Below are 14,529 nucleotides of genomic sequence, written 5' to 3'. Positions count from 1 at the left end.
AAGGCTAGCCTGTCATTGCTCAGGTTCCTTTTCATTTTGGAACTCTGAAGAGCGATGATTCTCTCCTTGCGGGGCTGAGAAGTTGCCTTTATCCCTGGCCACGGGCGCAATCATCACCATCATATTGATTTCCACTAGAACTGTGATGATTGGGGGAAATGACCATAGCGGTTATAAGCCGGTCATCTTTTCATCGCCATGTCTGGGCAGGAATAGTGACACCACCCCCTCAGGATCTAGTCCCAAGCTAGGTAGAAAACTCTCGTGAATGTTTCGTGTGTGATTGAGGAATGATTTCGAAGGAGAGTCTGGCCAAAAAGACACGGTGCTTGTATCTGAGGCTTGCAGCAAGGGCGTAGTTGGGCGCCCGAGTGCTTCGTGTAATCTTGAGATCACTCCCGTCATGAGATAGCGTCCAACATCTCGATCTTGCTAATCAGAGAACAACGCACATCCAGAAGCTTTGGCATTGGCGGCAATCTGCTTCCAGGCTACCAGGCCTTGGATGATATCGTGAGTCCTATAATCCACGAAGTTCAACTGCGGGACTTCGCTCGCCGTCAATCTGAGGCTCGACTGTCGCTCGAATTCGTGCAGGAAAGCCCGCTTCACAGTTTCCAGAGGGAATGCGACTAGCGAGCGTCCGATATAACCTAAACTGGACTCTGAAAAGTACGGCAAAGACCGCAGGAGAAGCTTTGCGGTCTCGAGTAGTTCTGAGCGTGAGAGCATTATCTTTTCATGAGGACTGTTAAGCTGGGCGTCAATCGTGCCGCACCTGTCCTCGTATGGCTCGACTTTGGTTGCGGACGGTTGGGTCAACGTCATATACTCGAGCACGGAAATGTAAGTTTCGAGGGCGTATACTTTGAATGAAAGGTAAAACGTCCAGGCTGCGACTACATCAAGGCTCGGGGGTTCGAGATCGCCGTGCCCAGAAATGTACGACGTCGACTTCATGACTGAATGAGCGTCATTTCTGAGAAAGTCTTCAGACCACGTTTCCAACCCAGTCTTCACATCTGACAGCGTCTCTAATGACTCGCTGATCCATCCACGTTCTTGGTCGCTGGTTAAAGCGCGGGACTTCAACTCGTCCAAGTAGACCATGATCGGAGGGACATGGCGGGCAAGGTGAACCAATTTACTGAATGGGCTCATATGGCAATTTCCCAGATCTGGTTTGCTGGGACCTTTGACTTCTCTGCATAGGGATGTTCCGACAAGCACCGATTGTTGGCGATTGATGAGGCAAAATACAGTTTCGAACAGTCGATATTCTTCCACCAAATCGTACATCTCTTCCGGTATTGATTGTGACTGAAGAAAGCGATGGACCAACAAGGAACCAAGGCCACGGACATGGCGAAGCATATCAGGCATCGACTTGCTGACATTCATCTCGAACATTGCGGTGGCGTGGCATGATAGGATCAATGCCAGGCAGTCGTTGGAGCAGCGGTTGTAATCATTCATTAGGAGTTGCAGTTGCCGACTGACCGCCGCAAGTGTCGTCTGGTAGGTGCGCAGCGCAACCCGAAGGATGTCCTCGCGCTGATGATCGGCTCCAAGCAAGGCAAGCCCTAGCGCATGAAGCATGCCCATCACGAGAGGATTCTCCTTGACAGCAGCCAGCTCATAACCTTTCACCACCCAAGGAACGCATGGGGTTGTCAACCGCTGCCCTGGAGGTCCTGGACACGGTAAAGTCACACGGTCTGGCAAAAGCCTTGATCGAAACAAGGCCAGAAGGGCGAGCGTGTATTGTTTTGCAGGTCTTGGATGGTTCGGTAGAGTGCACTCGAACTCTGGATACCTCTCATGGCGTGGTGTCACAGAGCCCTCCAGTTGACTCTGGTCGCGGCTGTCCGTTGACTTCTTCGACTGCCACTTTGTTTCCTGAACCCAGCGGAATCTCGGCTGGCATGGCGTACCGAGGGATTCAAGCTGCTTCTTCAATTTCTGGCGCTGTCTGTGTGCCTGGACATTTAACCTGACCTTCTCCCGTCGAATGGCCAGTCTGTCGCCCTCGGTGCACTGGATCGGTGGCCTTCCTCTCCGCATGACTGTCTCTGGAATGGATGGATCCGAATTGAAATGCTGTGGTGGTATTGTCGAACAACTCATGAGCCGAATCCTTCCGCCTCTTGTGCTTTTGATTTGTGCTGGTTCATCTGACAGGCTGATATGTCATCATTGTGTCACCGGGGGCGTGTCCTGCGACGTCTGCGTATCGTGCGGTTCTCGGTGTTCAGCCTGAAAGAGAGCCTGGGGTTCTCGGTGCATGTCAGAGCCATTGAATTCTGGAGACATGGTTGAATTGAATGGTTGGTGGTGGTTACGATTGGACGCCCGAAGCACAACCCGCATGGTTCTGGCCCGTCGATGCTGACTGCTGCCGAATCACCAAGATCAGGCGCTCTAGAATGTCAGCCGCATCGCCACACTCATCTGAATTTCAGGCTGCCATGTGCTAAAGGCGCAAGGATAGAACAAGGAAGGGATGGAGAAATTGCGACGGGGGATGGGCCTCGGTCCTTGTGGTCAGAATGTAGCCAGGGGCCCAGGCACGCAGGTCCGTGTCCACGTTTGATCACGACAAAACCGCTATTCACTTGTACTCCGCCCTCCATATACATAACGGTTCAGTCCACATTAAGTCCCGAGTATTTGTTATTCGGCATGCCCATGTCCGCTACGACTCCTTCAGCCTCGCCAGGGTAGCCTTCCCAGCCCTTGAATCATTGGGTCTGCCAAGCTGTGCGGTGATCCATTGCCCTATCTCCGCCATCTTGACCATGTCAACACCAGTCTCACAGCCCAAGCTATGCAGCAGGTGCAGCAGATCCTCGGTCGCAACATTGCCTGTTGCGCCCTTGCTGTAGGGGCAACCGCCCAATCCCCCAACGGAGCTGTCAAATACCCTAACGCCATGTTCTAGGCCAACAACAGTATTCACGAGCGCCATGCCATAGGTATCGTGGAAATGGAGTGCGAGGTCCTCATCCAGAATCCCAGCTTCCTTCAAGGTCTGAAGGAGCTTCGCTGTCCGAGGCGCTGTCCCCATCCCGGTGGTATCAGCGACAGAGACTTCGTCGCAGCCCATCTCCAACAGCGTTGCCGTGATTTCCGCCACCTTATGGGGGTTGACATCCGGCCCTTCATACGGACATCCTAATGCCACGGACACGTAACCGCGTACCCGGATATTATGCTGCTTTGCAAGCTCCAGTATTGGCTTGGACCGCTCCAGGCTCTCTGCAATGCTGCAGTTTGTGTTTTTCTGTGAGAACGTCTCTGTTGCTGCTGCAAACAACGAAATTTCCGTCGAGTTCGCCGATTGAACTTCAACCTGGGAGGAGGGGGTTGTCTCACTTTGACCTTGAGCTTGTTCGGGGCGCGGAGATGGCGGTGGGGTAGGATAGCTCGAGGGATTTCGTGCGCTCTTTGCTCGGAATATCTTCAGTAGATTCTCAAGCCCGCGAATGTTGGGCACGAGGTAGTTGTATGCGATGCCGTGCGGTGCAGGAGGTGGATGCGTCAGTATTGACTCTAGTATCTCTGCTGTTGACGCCATCTATCAGATATTATGTCAATTGTTCTGTCCCTGAACTTCCCTGTTACAGATGGTGACACACCTGCGGGACCCATTTCGCAGGCACAAAGGAGCCTGCCTCCATGTGCGTGACGCCGGTCTGCGCCAGCCGCCGAATAAGCTCGAGCTTTGTCTCCAGAGAGATTGAGCTTTTCTCATTCTGCAGGCCGTCTCTGGGCCCAACTTCAACTATTCTCACGTGGTCGGCAAGGCATTGTCTTGAGGTGCTGAAGCTGCGGAACAAGGCCCTTGAACGAGAGCGTGGGAGGCCGCTGATGAGTCTCTTCATCGTGAGGGACAGCGCGAGAGAATCGCGACGTTTGCTGGCAATGTGCGCTCCAGGGTTTAAACAGAGTGTACTTATGTGCTCGAGGAGACCGAAAGCAGAGATATTATTGAACAAGTGTCGAGCAAGTCGAGTTTGTGGAGTGGTGGCAGGCAAGGAGGTGAGTGTGGAGAACTGGTGGCAGCCTCCTCACGGCTAAATACGGCAAAGTGCGGGGAAGCCTTGCCGAGGACAAGGCTGAGGAGAGCGATATCGGAACCAAGTTTTGAGTCGGGATTCTCGCCACATACCTGGCATCTTCCGTACACTGAACCATATCGTTTACATGTAGGTACCTATCGAGCTATCAAGCTTTCAGCTTGAACTGGCCCTTCTCCGACGCATCGAGCCCACGGACAGCCATCACACAAATGCTCGACAGCATCAACAGCCCAAAATCATACCAAATGAGGGTGATAAATGCTTGCGGATGTTTGTCGTCTGCGACCAAGGCACCACCTACTGGCGAGCCCCAGAAGGCGCCTAACCCGCGGATGAAGTAGATGAAACCATTAACCGAGGCGTATGCCTGAGCGCCGAAAACTTCGATCACCGTGGTTGGGAAAAGCGAGTTGTAGCCTAACGACATCTTATGAGAGCGGTTTTCATGCTTTGTTGTTGGTGGAAACGTACCTCCAGCAAAAAGGCCATAGGTCACCACAAAGGTGATCCACAACCCCATGTCATCCCCATAGGCACTGGAGAGCCAGAATGCCACAACAGTTATAGCACTGCCAAGGACACTAAGAACCAGGGTGTTTTGTCTGCCTGCAATGTCGGCGATGAAGCCCATCGCTATCCGACTTATGGTGTTTACTGCATTGTTGATAGAAAGAAGGGCAGCGCCACTAACACAAACAGCCCGTAAGATTTTGTCAGTTTAACCGTGATGATACTTACAAGGCAGCTGTATACCCCAACCTCGTACTGAACTCGGGGAGAAAGGTCAACGGGACCAGATTCCCTGCCGCTTGAGCCATCGCAGCTGTCGCCTGTAGAATGAAGGTCGGCCTTTTCGCAAGCCTAATATCCACCAAAGTCGGTCGCTTGACGAGACTCCGCGAAGGGGGCGTTCCCAACACAATGGGAATGCACAATGCAAAATTGACAAGACCAAAGATGCGTAAAGTCCAGGCAGCACCCATCTGCGCCAGTAAGGCGCGAGCTGCTGGTGCGTAGATGAGGCCCCCTACTCCGGCTGCTGACAAGATAAAGCCCATCGCGGAGCCGCGATGAGCGTCAAAGTACTCTGGCGCTACGGCGAGGACTGGGAAGTACATCAAAGAAGTGCCGATGCCATAGATCAAGCCCTGTGTAAGAAGGAGCTGCCATACCTAGACAAGAGTACAAGTTAGGATCAGGATAGTTGGGCGATAGATGCAAAAGTGTCCCGGACCTTGTGGCAGAAGCTCGCCAGCACATAACCAATTCCAATCAGCACTGCCCCTGAACCAGTAAGCCACCTCGGATCCTTCACTCTCGCCATGAGCGGGTTGACCACGATACTGCCACCCCAGGTCAGGCCAGCAGCCAGAGTGCCCACAAACGCCAGCATTGCTTTACTTGAAACCTCACCTGGCGGAAGGAATGGATCCTTCGAACTGCTTCCTTCGGCGAGATAATAGTTGAGAAAGACCCCGTAGGCCTGGTTTAGGCCGATGGTGATGAAGACATCGAAGAAAGCACAGAAGAGGATAACTGTCTGTCGCTTTCGAGAGACTGGTCGCATAGCAGGTTGAGCATTGGCCGGCACCACCATGCGTTCATAGCCAGACTCATCGTCCGCTGCGTGTAATTGAATAGACTCTCGTGGTTCAATCCTAATGGATATGGTTGCGGAAGTACTGGCGGTTGTTCCAGCCATGATGTATCATTTGCCCGCGATATGGCCTGCAAGGAGATTAATTAAGTGTAGGAGAGGGACACAGGAAGCCATGGGCTGAGAAGATGCGGAGAACGAAGGGGGCGCTTGCTCGTTTACCAATTTCCAATGTAACTACAAGGAGAAAGTCGGAAGTCAACCGTAGATCCCTGTTCTAAACCGCAAAGCCGCGAAGATCCCGATGTGTCCTGCCCAGATGGGAACATCACCGCTTGTTTAATACTGTTCATATTACTCGGTACTCGTGTTCGTATTCGGAAAACCATGTTTCTTTTAAACCCATGGTCTTCTATGTAGGCATAAGTGCCCTCGCAGAGCATACCTAACAGCCCCGACCTATTTGAATTGTTGCATGATTGGGCACATCCTCATCCAACCCTGCTTCCCTTTGTTCGACCTTGGCTTTGTCCCACTGGCTTCTCCTTCAAGTCCGTGCTGGCTGTCGCACTCACCTGGTGCGCTTTTTTGCACTCGCTTCACGCTGTTGACGTTGTTCGAATCTTCTTCGTAGCCGGCTGCTTCGAGGCCTGGTCTGTCCCAGCCGATTCGTCCCTTTCCTCATGACGCCGCTTTCGACATGCTTGTTCTTTTTGTACGCGTCCCTCCCCCCCTCCCTCCCTCATCTCGCTGCTTCTTCTCAACGTCCTTGTCTGGCTTCACACTGCCTGCAATTCTTTCCCATCGTGCCTTTAATCTACGGCGGGAAACCTTCTCTCCGTAATCTCTGTAGGTTCTCTTGACGGTCTGCGACAGCAGGTCGTCAATCTCCTCCAGCGCTTCCGTCCTCGCGTTGATCAATCTGTTCTTCTTCTTCTTTCTATCCGAGGTGATCTTGTATTTCATGTCCCCTGGCCATCTTTCGAGCCAACCGGGCGGGAACTGAGCAGCAGGCCAGTTGGAGAGGACAGAGAGGTGGGAACGAAAAGCCAGACTTACTTCGAGTTCTCCAGTGACGGCAAAATGTTCCTTCAACTTGACAAATCGGACTATCAAGTTGCCCCTGTCAATCGTTCTCCAGCCAACCGTGCCCAGTCCTTATGGAGAGTCTCATGCGCCACACCCTGGAGCTTCCAGTCCCAGAGCATTTTATTGCATTCGTCCGCGTTGGCATATATGTCTGGAGGCGGTTTGCTCGAATATTTCTCGGGCCCTATTGTAGGTGGAGGGTTACTGCGGCGTTCAAGCAGGTCTTCCATGTACTTCGCGAAACCGGGTTCACCCAAGCTGTATCCGTCTATCTTCTGCTTTTTCGTCGTCTTTCTTCTTTCTTTGATCGTGCCGGTTTTCGTTGTGGCTTTCATTTCCTCTTGTGCCTCTCCCTTCTGTGAAGCGTGAGGTGGTCGACTAGGGGGACTACGACGTTCGATGGCTGATTCAACAAGAGCGAAGAGTTCTGGGGCTGGACTATTTTCCTCAGTGCGGATTCGTGGTGGAGGGGCGGGTGTCATCAAGGGCAAGTTATAAAGAGAAGAGTTGACGCCACGGGCACGACTAGTTGGTCTGTTTGATGACGAGGGTCGAAAGCCCTTAGCAGCAACTGCAGTCCCAGTGTTGCTGGCGATATCGGTTTTGATAACTGTTGGTCTTTTGCAGCCAGGCATGGCTCCGGATGAAGAGAAAAGCCTCTTCATGGAGGGAGGTGGAGGTGGAGGCTGATCTCCTGGATGACCTGAGCTCGCCATCGTACCTAGTCGTAAGCTAGAAGCTTCGAACAGGCTGCGAAATGATATGTATAGGTCGCGACGGAATGTTGAAGTAGCAGAAGAAAGGAAGGGTGGGTAGGGCATTTATAGAAATGGCCAAAGATCGACCGCGTGATCTCGACCGTGTGATCAATGTTCACGCATATGCAAATGTGTCACTCACAATCGCGGCACGCCGGCGAAGCGGAAGCCGTGAAGTGGAAAGTCGCGGCGTGCAAAGCCGAGGAACATACAATCCGGAGTAGACAGGGAAGTAGACAGTGATGAAGTGAATAGTGGTGAAGGGAAAAGCTGGGGAAATTCCGGGGTAGATCGTGAAGTGAATAGTCGTGAAGTAGATAGCTGTAAAGTGAGAAGCTTGAGCTCTGGGCTGACGCCAGTCCAAACGGTACTAACCTGCCGCTGCATCATTAAAGGACGCCACTCACAAGAGTTTTGCATGGTGTACGTGTGCACATGGCATGCAGCCAGATTTCAACAGGGATATTTGGCGGTGACAGCGGGGTGTGTCCCTGTGCCATTTCCAGAAGCTATCAAGGTAGAGGGTAGTATCATAGTAAAGGTAGATATTGGGGCAGGCCTGCGACCATCTCCCCAGGCACCATGTCCGCGTGCTATTCGGGAGGATAGGGCTCTCAGATAACAAGTCTTCGCAGCAGCATGGGACGTGGTTGGCTCTATGCTCTAGCTTGACATCTGAGAGGTTTCATCCGATCGTGGTCTACCAAGGCTGAGCTGGATGCATCCACAGGACACGCATCTTGACTCATAGTGTGTGGTATTTCTCTTGCTCCTTTGCTAGATCAAGGCAGCCTGAGCCCCGCCTTTTCCAAGCCTCATCCTTTGTCGGTCCCCATGTTGCTAGTCAAGGCTAACAGGTTGGGCTGAAGGGCATCGGCGGGACATAAGGACCTTTTGTCGAGAGAGCAAAACAGGAAGGGGGTGACTGTGCATGTGCCAATATGAGCTGTGTTCGCTGGTGGTTTGTATCATTTGGCGATTGCTGTGGACAGTTCGACACTTGGTCTGACTCTGTAGCAGCTGGTCTCATCGCAGTTCTCGTCGCAGGTCAATGGGAGTCGTCCAATGCCAAGATAATAAAAGCGGCGTCGTCAGTCTGGCCAATCAGCGTAGTGGGGCATTGCTGGCGCTTTTGACCAGTCATTTGCTCTACCTTGTATTAGTCCATGTTTTCCAGGTTGCTTCGCCCACTCCGTGCCTCGAAGTGCTCAACCAACTACGCCTTGCTTCTGCCAGAGAAGATATTCAGCCTCACTACATTTTCTCCTCCCAATCGTAGATAATGCATTCCGTTCTCTGCTCTGGCTGCCCATCCTCTTTGGCTTTTCCCAAGCTCTCCCAATAGCAAAATTACCATCCTCAGACGGTTTGCGCCGGCCCCTAGATCGGGGGAAAAGGAGGACGAAATTGCAAACTGCACAGCCACATCCTAATGGCAGCTCTCACTCTTCGTGCGCAATTCAAGAAAAACCGGTGACTGTCTCCTCGATCTGACTTTACGTGGGAGTCACCACTGTGGCCCCCGTCAGCAAACCAGATCGCACTTGATCATGCCATTAATCGCAAGTTTTGGTGGCGATAGAGAGTATCTTCATCTTTCGAGACTTGTGCGGCAACCCAGATGACGGCCGAATTTCAGCCGATGTGTTCTCTCCAAGAGACCATCCGTACCGGGAAGTTTTATTCCTTGGACGAAACTACATTTCTGCACCAAATCAAAGACGCTTTCTCCCCAGAACTTGAACGACTGAAGTGCGTGAGAGCCGTCGAGGGCACGGAACAGCAACGCGCCACCGCAAACGGAACGGTCGATGGTTTGAGCCCCTCGCAAATACTATATGGGGGCAACTATGACGAAGTCAACCGAACGCTCGTGGGTGTCCTTGCCCTTCGATGGATTCACAATCGTGACTATGAGCGCTTCACTGGGCCTCAACCTCCCGAATCGCGCTTAACAGAGGAATCGTTTGAGTGGCTGCGTGACCTCTTTGAAAGAGGGCTTGAGGACTCGGACGACCTTTTTGCCCTGGTGGTGTCGATGGTCATTAATGACCTGGGAAAAGACACCAACCTGGAAGAAGACTATTACTTCCAAACTCACCTTCGCTTAGAGGATCAGAATCATGATTCCGTACTGCTGGCAGCAGCTAAAGTTGGAATGATCCCCGCTCTACACTATCTCACCCTGGAGAAAAGACAGGAAGTAATGCTGGGCCTGGAACTCGGATCGGAGCTGAATGCAGGGCAACTAGCCCAAGCCGAAAGTGTGCCTGTGAATCTGGAAGGACTTCTAGCCATGCGAGGCCATGAACACGCATTCGAACTCAAATTCATGGAGCAAATCCTCGACGTCGCAGGTGCGCTAGGTCATCTCGACCCTCGTGGCTCCAAGAACTTTATCGAACCCGTCTTTCAAGCCTTCAAAACTGTGCACGAGGTCTCTCTCGATATAATCGCTGGAAAATCCAACCCTCGGCAGGGGTACGATAAGGTTCTCACAAAACGCGGAAATATGCTTTACATCAAGGGATTTCGCAGACTCAGCGTTAGCGATCGAGAAGACCGGGCACTTCTCCGGTTGTTGACCATGGGCCGGACTACAGACAAAGAACAAGCAGAACTATTCTCTAAAGCGTTCAACGCCCTAGATAAGCGGAACAAGGAACAACTTGTGGCAGGACTTAATGTCGACGGCAATGTGAATGAGACAGCAGTCTTGCCGTACTATATGCCCGCTATCATATCCACCACTTTAGAAAACACCAAAGATTGCAACGAGGAAACCAAGCGCCGAGCACTTACATCCCTCATGAGATATCTCGCCAAGGTCTTGGGCAGCCCGGGGAATAACCTGACCGGTGTCCGCGAGTATGCGGTATATGACGGCGAAGTGCCTGGAATCATCATCGAGAGGAATATGTCAAAGGCGCAGGATGTCATTAACAGCCCAGACTTCAAGACTAATCCGGATCTGCTAGATGCGTTGGACATACCAGATGGGCAGATTCTGCAGCGGCGGAGGACCAGTCAGTCTTGGTGAGAGAGGGCCAGCAGCGAGCAGCCACGATGGGTTTACAGCCCTCGACGCATTTGGTCTATCTGCCTTCCCCAAGGCCTAGTGGAAATAGACCTAAGGGGCCACATTCAGAGGCCCTGAGAAAGTCTCGCAAGGCTGATCGCGAGAGCTTGCCAGGCATGGCAGCAAAAGATTCAACTGGACCGTCGGTTCAAATGCTAGTACCAGGCAATGTTTCAGACGATCCCGCCTTTATGTCTGGAACGTCTCCAGAATTCTTGCCTGCCCCAAACTATCATCGACACATTTTCCTGGTCGTGTCCACATTGTCCTTATACAGACATGCATGCAAGTATAAAGGACCATGTCCTTTGCCATGCACCTGGTTGCTACTTCCTTCATCTCTCGAAGTTGCACATCTCGTTCGCAACCCATTCTGTCAGTCTTACATTTTGACAGAAAAGACAGCATTTCCAAGGACCCCTGGGCTGCATTACGTCCCCAGGACCGGCTCTGTTTGCACGATTAACTGGCTTCTACTCCGAAAATTAGCTCGACATTCAAACATCAACAGTTCTCTGGCCACAGCCCTCGCCTTTCAGGGTTTTCTACACAATCGTCGTTCACTCTCGCCCAAGTCTCCCAACTCCAGAGACATGTCGCCCCTCAGCCACAGATCCCCCTATGTCATTTCATCAGACTACTCTCTCCCATCAAATGACAACTCAGGTCCACACTACCTCGTTGTCCCTGTTCAACAGAACACGCCTCGTAGGGCGTCTAGTTTTCCCCCTCCGAGCCAGACGCCTACAAATCTCAATCTTCATCTCAACTCGCGCAATGTCCCGGGATACAAGTACCTCGAGTCCAGCAGTCTCCTGCACAACGACCCTTCTCAGGCCCAGATCGGTCTCGAAAGCCACCAGAGTCCTACCATCGCCTCCTTTTCTAACCTTCCTGGGCAGCAACTTGCTCTGACGACCAGCAGGCCATGGATATACGGCAAGGACTACGCCGACCAGCACGACGAGCTCACCCTACTTAAACCATGGGACTCCATCTTTGCGATAATCTTTTTATTATTGTTCCTCGCTGGGGGGATCTGTCTAGCGCTTTGCCGTCACGAGACCATATACTCCTCCCCCGATCCCTCCTACTCCTCCACCTCCGCGCAGGCTTCCTCCTCGTCTGCTCCCACTGTCTCTTCTACCACCTTTACCTCCGATGGCGATCATCCAGACGGAAGAGATAGCGCAACAATTCCGGGAGGGAGGGGGATCAACAAGGCGTCGCCGTATCCATATCTCTCGGCAGCGCATAAGTGGTTGTGGGATGAAAGGAGCCCCCCACTTCAAACGAGGCGTGAGAGGCTGAGCCTGGAACTGGAATCGGAATCGAGTCATCAAAGAATAAAAAAGGGCGAGAGGATGGACTACGATACGATCTCGACCGCTTCCTCGGTGGAGGAGCTTTCGGATGAGCTTTTTTAATCCATCAAGCCCTGCTCCCGTCGATCTATCTATCAGACGGCCATGTAATTGACTGGGCAAGTGAGTCCAACCGGACAAGGACAGAACCTCCGAGGCTGATATAGGTGTAATTTTCTGAGATGCAGGGGGGAGATGTTGGGGATTGTGGTACCCGTGTTCTACGGTGATATGCTACTATGATATAAAAATGCATACATGGCCCTCGATAGAAGCACGCGTTGTTGGACGTATCGATTGGACGGAATGTGCGGAGAAGAGCTGGCGGCGAACCTCGTCTCTTGAATCGCATCTTGACGTCTACCACTTTCTTCTCATCTTCCTTCCTTCCTTCCTTTCTTTCCTTGCTGTTGTTATAGATCTTGTCTTCTTCTTCTTCTTCTTCCTTTTTCATCACATGCAAAATGAGCAGTTCCAGCTCTCAGCTCTGGACATGTGCGCGCTGTCTCCGGGCCCAGATGCCGCGGGGTCCCTCGCTCGAATACAGTGCCCGCCCGATCCCTCGCCGGCGCCGCAGCCACCCTTTCAGCACTGCCGCAACCCGACCGGACGGTGCGCCTGCAGATCAACAGTCCGAGAGCTCGCACGCTACGAAATGCGCCGCCGATCAGGATGCTGAACAGCATCAGGGGGCCATGTCCCGCAGACTGGCTGAGATGGCGGAGGAGACGATCGACACGGGCAGCAAGAGTGATCGCAGGCTGATGCAAGATGCCGGCTTTTCAGAAGAGTTGAAGCAGCAATTGGAAGGAAGGATTGCGCAGACGAGCTTTGCGGCGCAGAATCAACGGGCCGCGAGCCAAGTCAACATGCCTGTGCGAACCCCCTCCATAAGTTTCCGCCCTGTCGTGGCAATAGCAGCAGCAGCAGCAGCAGCAGAACAATCGGACTAATAGATATGTGCACTTGACAGAACGCCGCAGGCAAGGGCACGCGCGACATCGCGGGCGCAGAGCCCTGGAGAGGCACCGAAGCGCTCCAGGACTCGGTGCTACGCATGCTGGACGACAGCCACAGGAAACTACGCCCTCCCTCCCGGGCGCCGTCGATCCCTCCAAAAGCCAACCTGCGTCCTGCACCCAAGAAGAATATCTCGGCGGCTGACCGGCTTGCCAGCGCACGGGACAAGACCTCGATCTACGCAATCAGCCAGCAAAGTGACATGACGGACCAAGAGCGCGAGAAATGGCGCAAGGAGCTCAAAGACCGCTTCTCACCTGGGCCCCGGCCAATGCCTACGAGCATAACGGGACTGACGAGCCTGGCGAACGAGCGGATCGAAGACGCCATCGCCCGGGGCCAGTTCAAAAACATCAGCCGTGGCAAGGGCATCAACGTGGAGAGGGACTACAACGCCAACTCACCCTTTTTAGACACGACCGAATACTTTATGAACAAGATCATCCAGAAGCAGGAGATCGTCCCGCCTTGGATCGAGAAGCAGCAGGAGCTGGTCAAGGCCGTGGCGACGTTCCGGAGCCGCTTGCGCAACGACTGGCGCAGGCACGCCGCGAGGGTGATTTCCAGTCGGGGTGGGACCGTGGACGACCAGGTGCGAACGGCCAAGGGATATGCGCTGGCAGAGGAGAGAGTGAATCCTCGGCCGGCCAGGAGGGTGGAGAATCTGAGCAGCATTGCGAGCGATGGCAGTTTGATGACGGTGAGTGTCGAGGAAAGGATCGCCGCTGGAGTGGCCGCTGAGCCCGCCGAGCCAACGCAGCTGCAAGAGGAGGTCGAGATCAAAGTCACCGAGCAACCCGCCGAGAGTGCTCCGGTCTCGGGCTCCTCGACCACGGATGCTCCTCCGTCAGCTCCTACGAGTACAAATGCCACATCATCTACACCCCCATCGTCGTCCCCACCCTCATCACCATCCACCTCACCCGTCCTCCCAATGCCCCACCCCTTCCGCGACGAAGCATGGGAAAAAGCCGAACTGGCATACCACACCCTGGCGATCGCGAACCTGAACGCCCTGACCCGCTCATACAACCTGATGGCGCCCAAGATAGCGCAGAAGCCGTACTACACGCTCGAGCGCGAGCTGAGGCGGTGCTTCGCGGACGTGGCGCCGCAGCTGGCAGACGAGATCCGCGAGCGCAGCACGCGCCCAGTCAAGATCCGCGTCCAGATCTCCCGCCCACGCAACACGGACGGCAGTGGCGGGGGCGTGTTGGAGAGGCTCGGCGCGGACGAGTGGACGGGCCACGAGGGCACGATCCGCGACGAGAGCGGGGAGAAGAGTTACGGCTTTAAGCAGTTTTGGAGGGATTTGTTTGGCGGTGGTGGAGGACAGAAGAACACCACGAGGGAGAGGGAGAGGGAGAGGGAGAGGGAGAGGGAGAGGGAGAGGCATGTCGCGTGAGGCCCAAGGGGATAAAGGGGAGATGAGATCGACGGTGGCCACCGGTGAGGACACACATAAGATAATGCTCCGTATTTACCTAGCAAGCTAGAGACGTATAGAAATGAGCCAGTCTATCACAGGCGAAAGAGCCCC

General features: G+C 53.5%; 6 protein-coding genes across 6 annotated transcripts; 2 read left to right on the top strand and 4 right to left on the bottom strand.

The window, feature by feature from the left end:
* Positions 1–432: 432 nt before the first annotated feature.
* A1O5_04123 (uncharacterized protein) lies at positions 433–2,064 on the bottom strand (the record flags this gene model as incomplete). Its single annotated transcript, XM_007744731.1, has 1 exon — positions 433–2,064. One exon carries the CDS (start codon positions 2,062–2,064, stop codon positions 433–435), a length of 1,632 nt encoding a protein of 543 aa, XP_007742921.1.
* Positions 2,065–2,695: 631 nt separating this feature from the next.
* On the bottom strand, positions 2,696–3,884 carry A1O5_04122 (hydroxymethylglutaryl-CoA lyase; the record flags this gene model as incomplete). The annotated part of the gene is made up of 2 exons (XM_007744730.1): positions 2,696–3,577; positions 3,639–3,884. 2 exons carry the CDS (start codon positions 3,882–3,884, stop codon positions 2,696–2,698), a joined length of 1,128 nt encoding a protein of 375 aa, XP_007742920.1.
* Positions 3,885–4,227: 343 nt separating this feature from the next.
* On the bottom strand, positions 4,228–5,784 carry A1O5_04121 (uncharacterized protein; the record flags this gene model as incomplete). Its single annotated transcript, XM_007744729.1, has 4 exons — positions 4,228–4,499; positions 4,554–4,768; positions 4,821–5,254; positions 5,317–5,784. 4 exons carry the CDS (start codon positions 5,782–5,784, stop codon positions 4,228–4,230), a joined length of 1,389 nt encoding a protein of 462 aa, XP_007742919.1.
* A 576-nt stretch (positions 5,785–6,360) lies between these two features.
* Positions 6,361–7,403, bottom strand: A1O5_04120 (uncharacterized protein; the record flags this gene model as incomplete). The annotated part of the gene is made up of 3 exons (XM_007744728.1): positions 6,361–6,681; positions 6,739–6,788; positions 6,863–7,403. The coding sequence occupies 3 exons, from the start codon at positions 7,401–7,403 to the stop codon at positions 6,361–6,363; spliced, it is 912 nt and encodes a 303-aa protein (XP_007742918.1).
* A 1,744-nt stretch (positions 7,404–9,147) lies between these two features.
* A1O5_04119 (uncharacterized protein) lies at positions 9,148–10,566 on the top strand (the record flags this gene model as incomplete). The annotated part of the gene is made up of 1 exon (XM_007744727.1): positions 9,148–10,566. The coding sequence occupies one exon, from the start codon at positions 9,148–9,150 to the stop codon at positions 10,564–10,566; it is 1,419 nt and encodes a 472-aa protein (XP_007742917.1).
* Positions 10,567–12,487: 1,921 nt separating this feature from the next.
* A1O5_04118 (uncharacterized protein) lies at positions 12,488–14,394 on the top strand (the record flags this gene model as incomplete). Its single annotated transcript, XM_007744726.1, has 2 exons — positions 12,488–12,844; positions 12,943–14,394. The coding sequence occupies 2 exons, from the start codon at positions 12,488–12,490 to the stop codon at positions 14,392–14,394; spliced, it is 1,809 nt and encodes a 602-aa protein (XP_007742916.1).
* Positions 14,395–14,529: the final 135 nt, after the last annotated feature.

This window comes from Cladophialophora psammophila (genome assembly GCF_000585535.1).
Source record: "Cladophialophora psammophila CBS 110553 chromosome Unknown aczJe-supercont1.5, whole genome shotgun sequence".
Lineage (NCBI taxonomy): Eukaryota > Fungi > Ascomycota > Eurotiomycetes > Chaetothyriales > Herpotrichiellaceae > Cladophialophora > Cladophialophora psammophila.
Note: the sequence above shows the minus strand (reverse complement) of the source record. Positions and strands in the feature narration are given on the sequence as shown.